We start from the raw sequence: 13,054 nt of genomic DNA on the forward strand, positions 1-13,054 counted from the left end.
AGCATATTTGAGAGCAACTTCCACTTCAAAAGCAAAGCCTGGAATAAAACAAGCGGTTCCACCAGTCCTGTTCACTACGCTGAGAAAAAGCTGGAGAAAGATCTCACTGACAGTAGGCTAGAAACCAAGAGCTGCGAGTTCTTGAGACATCTATATATCAAGATCAATGCTGCCAAATCACAACAAAGCTGAGCAAAGTTATGGAAATGATTAGGTTAGTTAAGAAGACTTTAAATTGGCATCGTTTTTTTAATATCATTTACTCCATTCCAACACTTTTCTTCAGCACGCTCTGCTAAAATTGGAGCCAAACAAGAAGCAGTTTACCTGTCACAGCACAGCAATCTGCTGCACACGTCAATGCAACTGCCACAGCGCCCCTTCTCAGAGCCTTCTTTACGGGCCTGACCGCCAGGTCCCTGGCCACCCATTACACCGCCCATGCTTGAGAAGTATATTAGCATCTAAACAAATGCATCTCTTCAAATGAAATTCAACCAAGCACCGAGAGAAAAATGGCTGAGGGAGTTGAAAAGTAAATGATTGCTTGGTTCACTAATACAATTTGCTGACTTGTTTCAGAAAGCTTGGGGGTATCACTTGTAAAGCATTAGCATTACATTAGCAAGCACCCAAGCTATGCATCACCAGGAGACCACACATTAAACTCATTCAATTAGGCTTTAAAAACAAAACAGCAAACTAAATACAGATTAACTTTCTTTTTGTAAATGGCAAGATAACTCTCATAAATGAATGTTTATTCAATCTGTGTGTATTTGCTTTGTCAGGTATTGTGGAATGGCATCAGAATTATTCAAGCATTCCAAATTTGAAATAAAGGGGCATTCACAACAGAAAATAGGAGGCACTTTTTTACATAGAGAATTGTGGAAGTCTGGAACCAACTCTCCAGTAATGTTGTTGAAGCTGACACCCTGGTATCCTTCAAGAAGCTGCTTGTTGAGATTCTGGGATCAATAAGCTACTAACAACCAAACGAGCAAGATGGGCCGAATGGCCACCTCTCGTTTGTAAACTTTCTTATGTTCTTATTTTCTAATGAAATCTGTATTTAAACACTTGTTGTTGTTCTTTTTGAGTGTGATGTATCATTCTGGGTAGCAGGGTGCACACTGCTGGTAAAGTGAACTCATATCTTTTAAGTAAGTATTCTTTGCTAATGAAAATGCTTCTACACACAGGAGTTGCGAGTTAAGATTAGTCAATTAGAGATAGACATGGTGCTCAGCATTGGATTTAAGGAGCGCAGGTGATGCATGTCTGCTTGTTCTCTGTGGCAGGCTCTTGTCTGTGTGGAAAGGGGTGCACGCTCCTTTCAGGACTGAGCTTACCTTTTCCATAGACGGGACATTTAATCTTGTTTAACCCTATTATTTAATAATGGTAAATTTAATAAGGGTAAGATTGAGTTTATATTGAAATGAATGTGAAGTAAAGTATTCTTAGTGAGTAAATTATTATTATTATTATTATTATTATTATTATTATTATTATTATAATAATAATAATAATAATCTGGATTAATGTAGAATTAAATTTGGGTATTTGCCCAGTAATGGTTTTGCTGGGGGAGGGACCTACCTGAGATAAGGTCTCAAAGAGGTCAGTATGAGGAACTCTGGGTGGGCTGGAGGTTAGTAGCTGACCTCTGTGGTAGCCGAGATATAGAAGGATTGTGTTATCTGTTTTGTTTTGTTTTGATCTAGCATCAGTGTAAATAGTTATTTGTTGAAAGAACCAGCTTGCTTTCACAAATCAAGTATTTGTTTCTTTTAACTGAATTTTTGGTTGTGCCTCCTCCCTGTTTCACACCAGCCACTATGCACACCCTCACAAAGTCACCCTGGATAAAGGAGTCTGATAATTGTGTGCAAGCAACAAAACTTTTGATTAAAGGATCATAAGGAATACCTTGGACTCTCATACTTGACTGTTGTTCATAATAAAATGTCAATAAATAACAAGTCATGCACAAAATGAACACAATTGTAATTTTCTGGTTTTTTTCATGCCTCATTCGTAGCATTCCCATGCATGGAGTGAAAACTTCAAGTGCCTGCAGCATTTGTGCAGCATGAAAAGTGATCTTCCCTTTAATAATTCAACGCACTGAGACTCTAGAGCACATGAGTGGGGTGAACATCCCATCATGAACTTTATTTTTTAAACTCTGTGTTACGCACGCACATGGAAATGCCCCTATACACAAGAGAACACACTGCATTTGACAATACAGCTGCTTCCAGTGTAACAGTTACTATGGCTGGAGTCCCAGCTGCTGGCAACATCAGATCCACGTGAATGTGTTCTCTGGCGCTCCGTTCACATGACAAGGCGTGTGACATTGGGCTGAGCACAGCAAGTTTGGATACCACCACGGTTTCCTTTGTCAAGATCAAAAAAAAATAAATGTACAAACAAGCACAGACATCTACTGGATTGTCCACATTCACATGACACTAAACAGTATGAATTAGTGCTGGGACAAACATCTGAATATTTTTTGACGTGTATTTGGATACATAAAAAAAAAAAAAAAAAAAAAAAAATCAGATGTTAGTATTCACTACAAATGACAAAAATACCTTGCACTTATTTACCGTCTCTCACCAGAATTTGCGCAAAAGTTTCAAAAACCGAACCAATGAAAAAGAGCTCAGTGTGAGATTAATATAAAAAAAAAACACAGAATCAACACAGCGGCTATTGAGCGACTATTCAAGTTTTAGACAGCAAAAAGTAAACAAACCAGATTATGCGCACACCCTTAGTGATCTTTCTGGAAAGCCATCTGGGACAAAAATGTGCTGTGCTGCTTTAGAGTGAGCCAGAATCTCATGGGACTGAAATGCCTCGCTTAAACAGTACCCAGCTACCTGAAAATGCTGTGTAGTGATTTTCATATAGACTGTGTGTGTGTATATATATAGTTGTGACTTTGCTACATGGAATGTAATAAACGAGAACCAAAACGTTGAGTTTCCAGTACATTTTCCCCCCTCTTCGCTTTACAACACCATTTCCACGTTTGTTTTATTTGAAGTGTTTAAAGTTAAATTTCAGTTTTCGTTTGCTTGTTCAGCCACAAAAAGGCACAAGTAAACTCATGCGATTACTTCATGAAAACGTGTCTATGGCCGCTGTTTACTGTGAAGAAACAGTAACGGCAAGCAATGACTTTTGATTTATTTAAAAAAAAAAAAAAAAAAAAAACGTGGAATAAACAAAACAATAACTTGAAGTGTTATTTGGCATCCTCTGTTTTGTAGTTAATTCACTGGGGTAAAGTCCTACACAACGTATTCTTTGCTCCTGGGATATCTTTCTACACACACACACACACACACACACACACGCCCCCTGCCTCTACCTGCATTCAGAGCAATATAATGGCTTTCACCACTTTTTGAAAAACGAATGAATATCCAAACGAATATTTAAATTATGCACGAATATCCAAACATGGAAATCCAGTGTTTGTCCCAGCACTAGTATGAATAGCCCCTTAATGGAACAATTCATGAAAAAGAAAAAGCCAATGGCAATATATAAATAGGGTATTTTGTCCAGAGGATACGACCCCTAATCCAACTCAAGACAGTTATTTAGTTCTCAGGCAATTTGTTAACCAGGTGTCGAATGTAACCAGTAACCGTACAACAGTTTGCACACAGATATTACACAACACATACGCAGTCACTTTGTCTTATTCCAAAAAGCCAATTCCAGCCTATTCACACGACACTTCGGATAGCACCCATTGCTGGACAGGGAGCAGAGTCATTTAATCTGCGTGGATGTTTTGCAACAGTATCATCAGAGCGGACAGCATTGTGATCCAGCCTGTCACTCCACAAGAACCCTGCTTCAGCATTCTAAGCAGCAGCTTCGGATTCTTTATTCTCCCCCACAAAACACTTGCTGCACATGTGGTGGGTTTTATAAATGAGCTGGATTGAGGACAGTGGCACTCTCAGGGACATTTGAACAACATGCTGCAGGAAACCTTGGAGAAGGCAGAGGAAAGCTACCATATTGACCAATCCAATATCCATCCCAGTGCTGCTGCTGTTCAGTTCCACTGACAGTGAAATACAGATTTAGTGCGGATATCAGGGACAGAATACAGGGACAGCTGGCTTTTCATCTGACTGAAAAAGAACATCTGTGGATGGCTTACAGATTAAGCTGATCTCGATATTCAAGCAGGGAGTAAAATATCCAAGACAACATCATAAATGAGCAGGAAAAAAATAGCAAATATATTAAATTATTTGTTTTTACAAAAGAGGATACAGACAACATGCCCCACATGTCAACCTGTTCCTATCCAGTTTTAAATAATTTCAGCATAACAGAGGCAGAAGTGTTCTTGGGACTAGGAGCTCTTAAAATAAACAAATCCCCTAGGCCAAATGAGATCCTCACAGTACTCACCAGTACTTGAAGAAATGAAAGAAGTTATTTACAAACCGCTAACCAAGATCATGCAACAGTCTCTTGAGACAGGGACTGTAGCAACAGACTGGAGAACTGCTCTTCCTAACATATATTAATGACTTAGATTCTGGTATAGTAAGAAAACTTGTTAAATTTGCAGACAATATAAAAATAGGAGGAGTGGCAAACACTGTTGCAGCAGCAAAGGTCATTCAAAATGATCTAGACATCATTCAGAACTGCGCAGACACCTGGAAAATTACATTTAATATAGAAATGTGTAAGGTACTGCATGCAGGCAATACAAATTTATATATATATATATATATATATATATATATATATATATATATATATATATATATATATATGGGAGACACTGAAATTGAAGAAGGAATCTATGAAAAAGGTCTAGGATTTATGTTGACTCAGAAACTTTTTCGACCTGAAAAGAGAAACAAGGACCAGGGGTCACAAATGGAGATGAGATAAATGGGCATTAAGAACAGAACCAACTGTCTGGAACCAACTCCCCAGCAATGTTGTTGAAGCTGACACCCTGGGATCCTTCAAGAAGCTGCTTGATGAGATTCTGGAATCAATAAGCTACTAACAACCAAACGAGCAAGATGGGCTGAATGGCCTCCTCTCGTTTGTAAACTTTATGTTTAATAATATAGATGCATAAGATTAGTTTTAGGATTTCAAAGTGAAACAGAAACAAATGTGGATAAACACATTTTTCAATCAAATAAAAGGTTGTGCACTTGTACATTTGTACAATAGTACATAATAGTTCGCCTGCAACGTTCCAGACAGCTTCACAGGGTTTGTATTAGTCAGGTGGCCGGATTTTGTAGGTTTGAGAATGAACTGCTCGGAAACCCTCCATTACAGGAGAAGAAATTGTGTTGTATGTTATGAAAGCAATTATTACGGTTTCAAGGTGAGAGACAGATAGCTGTCTTTACAAAAGTAAATTCACAGGTGTCCTTGTAATACAATGTGAAAATGCACGAGAGCAGAAAGCAAAACTGCTTATTTTTGTTTTAAGAAGAAACACCTAACCACTTCAACACCATGGCGTACGCACGCACGTCAAATGAAAACCTCAATTACAGTGCCGTGCTGCAAGTGCGTACGTCAAGCTTCCCAGTCTATTCTATGAGCGGTTTCCCAGTCTAGCATTTCAGGTTTCATTAGCTAAGGCAGTGCTACTGTGGAATGTGCAATGAAAGTCGGGGGAGGGTCAAGTGACATTTGTATCCAATTGCGTGTCATCTAGCGATTCCAATCTACCTGTGGGCGTTTAGATATTGCAGGAAGCCATCAACTTTTACAAGTATATATATATATATATATATGAGAGAGAGAGAGAGAGAGAGAGAGAGAGAGAGAGAGAGAGAGAGAGAGAGAGAGAGAGAAAGAGTTTTAAATTATATTTTTTTGTATTATTGTTAGTTTTACTTGTTTAGTAGTAGTTTATATAGTTTGTAGCGAAAGCTCAACACGGCAGCGTACGTGGTCTTTCTATAATGAGCAACAGAAATGAAGTTGGATCGGAGGATTTCAACACCAGCAACAGTGATGCTCACTTATCACTCAGTGATGATGATGAAGAGGATGTGGAGCCAAGAACAGCACAAACTGTACAAACAAAACAGGATGCAGCTTCTTTACAGGTCAGCCAGTTGCAAACGGGAAGCTGTTTGGTTTGAAATGGCAGAGCTGCGACAAAATACTATCAAAACACAGCACTGGGTACAAGGCAATGCAGCAGGAGTCTGCAGCAGCCAGATCCATCACAATGTCTGCGCAAAGTAGCTGTGTCCACGCATTTGTGACTATCCCTGCAACACAAGGGAAGCAGAGACTGCAAAAAAAGGTGCAGGGTCTGCTACGAAAATAAAAAAAGACACAAGAAAAATGTGCAGTGGTTGCAAAGACAACCCCGGGTTGTGTTGCATTGAACAGTTCAATAAATGGCACAGAGCAAGTCGTTAATGGCACACAATCACGGTTTACTCGTTATTAGCAGCATTTTTGTTTTCATTATTTAAAAAAAAACAAAAAAAAAAAACGTTTTTTCATCTCTATATTGAACATGGGTATGTAGTACACAGGAGCATAAAGGGTTAATGAAAAAACACAGTTTAGGTCATTTATTTGTGTTTTACTCACAATATGTTAACATTTTAAAGCAATTACAGGTTTGAAAACATTATTATTATTTTCAAAATCTGTTACCTCGGAAGGGGTTTCATTTTTGCATCTGGAGCTGAAGCGGTTAATTTACAGGAGACAAGCATCCGGGCGGTAAACCCCATGCAGAAAGCCAAGAAAGACGAGAGAAGACTGTATCTGCACTGCCATTGCTAGTGATTCTGAAACAAAACTAAACTACAATAGCTTTAGGCTATGCATAGGCTAATTGGCCTGTTCCAGTTTATTTTTGGCATCTTGACTAGCTGGCTCAGCCTTTGTGATGTTGGTTTCTCATAGAGACAGTCTGAAAGGGAAGTGTCCATTCCACACGGTCCGATTGGCTCAGAAGCAGCTCATTACTGTGTCTGGTGTTTTTGGGCTCTTGAATGTTCTGCATTCGTCTGGGTGAAAACACCTTGCCCCAGACATTCGAATTAGACCTCACATACAAGCAGTGAGATTTCTTTCCATGAAGTCAAACAGCAGAGCAAGGACAGGGTTAACTTTCACTTAGCATAAAATTACACTATGCTTGTAACACTCGGTAAACTAAAGCTCATAATTAGTTGTACACTCGCTGAAAGTGTAACGCACACTTGCAAAACGTTCCTTAGTCTTCAGAAGCATACTGCAGCACTCTTTTAACCTATGCATGTTATACAGTCCTATTTAATACTGTAGCCCCCTCTTAATCTATGCATGCTTCATGAACGGTCTACTGTTGCTGTTGTCGATCATGCGATCATCCTATGTAACACTTGACAACAGACTCATCCACTGACTTCCCATCAATGAAGTTATCCATTGACTTCTCAATGAACAATCTGCCTGGAATATTAATTCAAGGGTGTAATTAGGAACTTAAGTGGGGAGTTTCATTTAATGGCTAAAATTACAACAGTTAAAAACTGACAAATGATAGCCATTCTGTTGCTGAGCATATCCCATGTAGAGTGCATGGGAGACACTTTCAGCTACACAGCACACAGAATAATACACAGAGCTGCTCATTTACTTTGTTCATGGATCTGAAGCTAGAAACTATAACGGCTGTCGTAGAACACAGGGATGCTATTAAAATACTGAACAACTGTGATAGTGATCATTAATATTTCATCTGAAGGTTCTTATCTGGTGACTGTTAATAAAAAAAAAATCCACTGTGCTCAGGAGAGGGTGCCTTTTATGGGTTTGTTTACCATAAACATTTCGGACAGCTTTAAAAACATTGTACGAAGTCAATTTCCTCTAATTAAAGGACATTAACCGTTTGTATGGCATAAACGACCTCCATTTTCAGCGGGCCCCGCCCCCCCCCCCCCCCCCCCCCCCCCCCCCCCCCCGGATTGTGTTTTGGGTTTAAATTTCTCAACTTATACTCAAGCAAATACGGTAAGCATTTTGTCTTTAAGTACAACTTTTTCTAAATGGTGCCATGTGGCAAGATAGATAAGAATACAAAATATATCAATGAAAAAAGAAAGTGGCTTTGAGACAGTTCTGTAGGTGAACTTTTCCCTATGAGCACTCAAGTTGTGTCCATCAAGGATGAGGATGGATGAGGATGCTTGCGCCTCACAGCAACCCCCCAGAAGGAATGGATGGATGGCTGCAGCTTACTCCTCACAGCAACCCCCCAGGAGGAATGCTGGCACAGGAATCGCAGCTCATCCTAACTCAACACACGCTCTCCCGTATGGCTCTCCCTTCCATCTCATCTGAAGACACTGCTTCATGAGCTGCTTCGGGTGGAGCAAAAGGGTTTTTTTTAATTCCACTTCACCCTGGTCTATTCTGAATCTCTGATTCCACTTCACCCTGGTCTATTCTGAATCTCTGAATCCACTTCACCCTGGTCTATTCTGAATCCACTCCACCCTGGTCTATTCTGAATCCACTTCACCCTGGTCTATTCTGAATCCACTTCACCCTGGTCTATTCTGAATCCACTTCACCCTGGTCTATTCTGAATCCACTTCACCCTGGTCTATTCTGAATCCACTTCACCCTGGTCTATTCTGAACTAGGTTAAGTGTAACCAGATAAGCACGTATGGAGCAAGTGCGACCAACTTCGTTCTGACTTTATTGGAAATGACATGGTTAGGACGGAGTCGTGCGACCACTCGTTCTGACCTGTTTTTGGACATGATATGGTTAGGTCGGAGCGTGCTCCACTCGTTCTGACTGTTTTGGGACAATGATATGGTTAGGTCGGAGTCGTGCGTCCACTCGTTTTGTGACTTTCCTTGTCTGGAACAGACAAACCTTTGTAATATATTGAACTGGGACGTACTCTGTCACACACACATATATATATATAATATACCTAGATATATATATATATATATATATATATATATATATATATATTAAATATTATTATATAAATAATTATATATATATATATATATATATATATATATATATATATATATATATATATATATATATATATACACCCAGTGCCAAGTGACTAACCATTTACAAAACAATGCATGGTGAAGCAGTTAGACAGGATAGACAAGACTGGCTTTTACAGTCTGCCGAAACAAAAACACCGCCCAGCCTAACATGAAGGCTAGATCCCCAGCGCCCAATATTCTGGCACAATTTACTATACGGCTGTAACTTAAGCGTAGAACCCTGCTGCACTGTCAATTGTGCTTGATTTGTGTTGCAAAGGCAACATAAACTGCAATCGCTGCGTGAAGATGACACTCAGTAATGCACATCACCCTTTGGTAACAACATTCCTGTATGTTTATAGAAACACTATTAAACTTCATTACCTGGTCTCACGGTCTTCAGCCGGATGGGTTCCCGAAAGTGTCGTATCACAGCAAGCGTGTCCCGGTTAGTGAGTCCGCTGACCGGCGTTCCGTTCACCTCTAACAGAACATCCCCGGGGGTCGGTGGCTTACCGGAGTGGCACACGACCGCATCCTCTTTGATCTGCCCCAGGTAGGGAAACTCGCCCCGCTCTGCTCCCCCGTGAATTTCCACCACAGAACTGAGTTCTCCACCATTTCCCCAGGACAACGCGCACTCCTGCACCTTGTTAGACCAATGTTTTTTCTTTTTGAGCGTTTTCGACATTATTATAATCCTCCAGGAAAATGTAGATGATACCCCTTCTTTTAAAACAAAACTACAGTTCCGCACACTAGTATTAAACACAGATTATCGCGCTGTATGCTGCTTCTGTAATGAAACACCACTGGAAGGATCAGAAGTTCCATTCCTTCAGTAACCAAAACACGCACAAATATGCTGTCAGTGTCAGCCGCTGCCCGGGCGAAGGTCGCCCTTCACTTCAGTGTTGAAAAATGCATATACTCATAGGTATATTTATATTTAAAATGCATATATATGCATATGCATATATATAATTTCTATTTAAATGCACTGATGTTTTCAATTAGCAGGCAGATTCATAACAATGCAATCAGCTCAGTTTAGTTTTGGTTGATGTCGCACATTATTCTGTAGTGTTACCGGCTTGTCTAGACAGTTGGTGCTACAATGCGGTGTTGTTGACTGCCAAAATCAACACTAAAAAATAAATAAGAGCGGTCAAGTTTGTGAGCCAGTGGAATTGTTCTAATTTCAGCAGCAGGAGATATTTCTGCCAAGAGGAGCATCAGAATGCGCTCGGATCATCCTGGAGCCCTGCCTCTCTCGCCGTCAATGAGCAAGCGAAATCGGTCAGGACAATGTTCTCCCCGATGACAAAACCCAGCCAAGAGATGTGTCGTGTCTGCAGTATTTATCAGTCTGAGCCCAATCACCTGTCAACTACAAAGCAAAGGGAAACATACACGATATGCCAATGCTCGTTAAGTTTCTCCTGCTGTATTCTTATCAGTACGCCTCTCTGTTTGCTAACTTGACCGCGGCTATATTCAGGAACTACCTAAAAAAAAAACACCTTGAAGCAATAAATCCTTGACTTCCTGCACAATTCCAGTTCGCTGTTTTGCAGTTTATTCCAGATCTCCAGCCTTTCACGCAATTGTTTGTTTCTTGTGGCGAACCTGCATTTCACGTTGGGTTTGTAACCGCCTCTCACGGGTTGGTCCGCTGACGCCGCCTGGTAAGGTGCGCAATTCCACGACACAAAAACATTCCAGAACTTTTTTTAGGCAATTTCACCTTGTTAGTTTCACTGGGGGAAAATGAGTAGCGGCAGAATGCTACTGACTCCTACCAATCAGGCAAAAAAAGAACGGGAGTAAAAACACTGGGGATTAACCAATAGAAAAAGCAGCTGGGAGGGTCTTCCGTGGAAGAGTTGTTACCTTGTAACGCAAACACAAATTGATGATGCGGTTAACCCCTTCACCCCCGTCATTTCCTTCACGTCTGTTTTCTGTGCTCTATTTGAATGGATTCTGCAATCCCTGCTTACTGTTACAGTGAAAGGATGCTATTTACTGATGCATGTGGCACTCTGAGTAATTCATGGATCGTGGCTTTATATATATATTGAGAGACAAAACACTAAACCAACCCAAGCACGTAATCAATTTTAAATAAATAACACCATGAAAGAAAGCAATGCTAAAGGGTACCGTATTCAGGACAAAACCAGTTTTCCCAAGAATCGGAGAAACGTGTTCACTGTTAGCGACAGTAATACAGCAAGTCAGAGGACAGGTGTCAAATGGGTAATCTGATTACACGGACATGCATTGTGCATGCTTGTATTATTTGTAAGGCGGAGGACGCTGCTGCAGCAGCAAGGCTCAGGTGCACATCTACACATGGATGGACGAGCTAATACCTCCACGCTTCAGGGGATCCGTGCAAGTCTGTAACTACAGACCAGTAAGCCTGACTTCTATTATATGCAAACTTATGGAAACTATAATAAGATCCAAAATGGAAAATTACCTATATGGTAACAGGGTCCTGGGAGACAGTCAACATGGTTTTAGAAAAGGGAGATCGTGTCTAACTAACTTGCTTGATTTTTTTGAGGACGCAACATCGATAATGGATAACTGCAAAGCATATGACATGGTTTATTTAGATTTCCAGAAAGCTTTTGACAAAGTCCCACACAAAAGATTAATTCTCAAACTGAACGCAGTTGGGATTCAAGGAAGACTACGTGGCGACCTAATTCAAGCATTCAAAATTCTAAAAGGTATTGACAATGTCGACAAGGGACTTTTTGGAAAGAAACAAGGACCAGGGGAGTGGGCATTAACAGAAAATGCACTTTTTTAGAATTGTGAGGGTCTGGAATCAACTCCATAGGTTGTTGAACTGATACCCTAATCAAGAAGCTGCTTGATGAGATTACTAACAACCAAACGAGCAAGATGGGTCGAATGGCTTCCTCTCGCTTGTAAACTTTCTTATGCTCTTATGTTCTTAAGTCTGTGCATAGGAAACATACCTAATCAGGGATTTGATGGTTGCAAATGTAATAGAGGGTTTGCAGTGTGTAGGAATGGCGTTGAACTGCATATTCAGTGTAAGCTAAACAGTCACTGTGTTGAAATGCACATCCATTGCGATGCACCTTTATAGGGGTATGCCCTGTGTTACTATTCACTGCGAAATAGTAGCGTGCACTGCCACGGGGGGAGCTCTTTTTATTGGGAAAGCAGAATGTCACGTCCTTGTTTCATCCGATATGGAAGCTGAAATTGGATTAAACTATCAAATGATTGCCCATCTAAGACAACATAATGTACCTGCACTTGGCTTTCCTTGACAGTACAGCACACAAATGCACTGGCAGTAATAGCCTTCAGGGGACAATATATAATTTAGACTGAAAAGATTTATTTTATTTTTTTTTTTCAAGACCTCGTGTATATATATATAATGATTCTGTTTTGCAGAAACCTTAAGGTTTGAATTGAATATTCTATAAGCATCTGATGATCTTCGACTGTAATAATCACAAATTGCATCATCACTTTGCATTATGAAAATAAAGCATATGTCTGTGTTAAACTGTGTTCTTACCTGAGCATATAGTTCTACTAGGGTCTCTGTAATTTTTCATTTGGGCAGTTTCTCTCAGGAAACATTTAAGTTAAACAGCAATAAGCTTACATGCCACTGAACACTTTCAAAGAAATGAATACTAGATGGTTATTGTGATCTTAGGTTTGCAGCAGTCATGGTTAAACAAGCTTAGCCAAGTCTGGTCTATGACAGGGTTAAAATGCTTTATCTACAATTGCAAGTGTTCATTTCTCCAATTATAGTGACAGTGTCATTCCATTGCTTTTTAGTGCCCTGTCCATAAAGCCTGAAAACCAAGCACCTGGAATGAAAGCAGGTCACCTTGTCCATTTTATTAGGCTGTTGTTTGCCCGTGTTCTCTCCAAAGCCAAAATGAGAAGATTGCACTAACATCTCAG

General features: G+C 40.0%; 1 protein-coding gene across 4 annotated transcripts in view; it reads right to left on the reverse strand.

Moving 5' to 3' along the window:
- LOC121304675 (membrane-associated guanylate kinase, WW and PDZ domain-containing protein 3-like) overlaps window positions 1-10,899 on the reverse strand; it is a 93,522-nt gene extending 82,623 nt beyond the window's left edge. For 3 of the 4 annotated variants that reach the window (XM_041235942.1, XM_041235941.1, XM_041235943.1), the window contains exon 1: window positions 9,461-10,899. In XM_041235942.1, the coding sequence (XP_041091876.1) occupies window positions 9,461-9,767 (307 nt within the window). In that variant the 5' untranslated portion in view covers window positions 9,768-10,899. The remainder of the gene's footprint in view (window positions 1-9,460) is intronic. The other variant, XM_041235939.1, reaches the window with a different exon arrangement.
- Between the last annotated feature and the right edge of the window lie 2,155 nt (window positions 10,900-13,054).

Source organism: Polyodon spathula, chromosome 39, assembly GCF_017654505.1.
Source record: "Polyodon spathula isolate WHYD16114869_AA chromosome 39, ASM1765450v1, whole genome shotgun sequence".
Lineage (NCBI taxonomy): Eukaryota > Metazoa > Chordata > Actinopteri > Acipenseriformes > Polyodontidae > Polyodon > Polyodon spathula.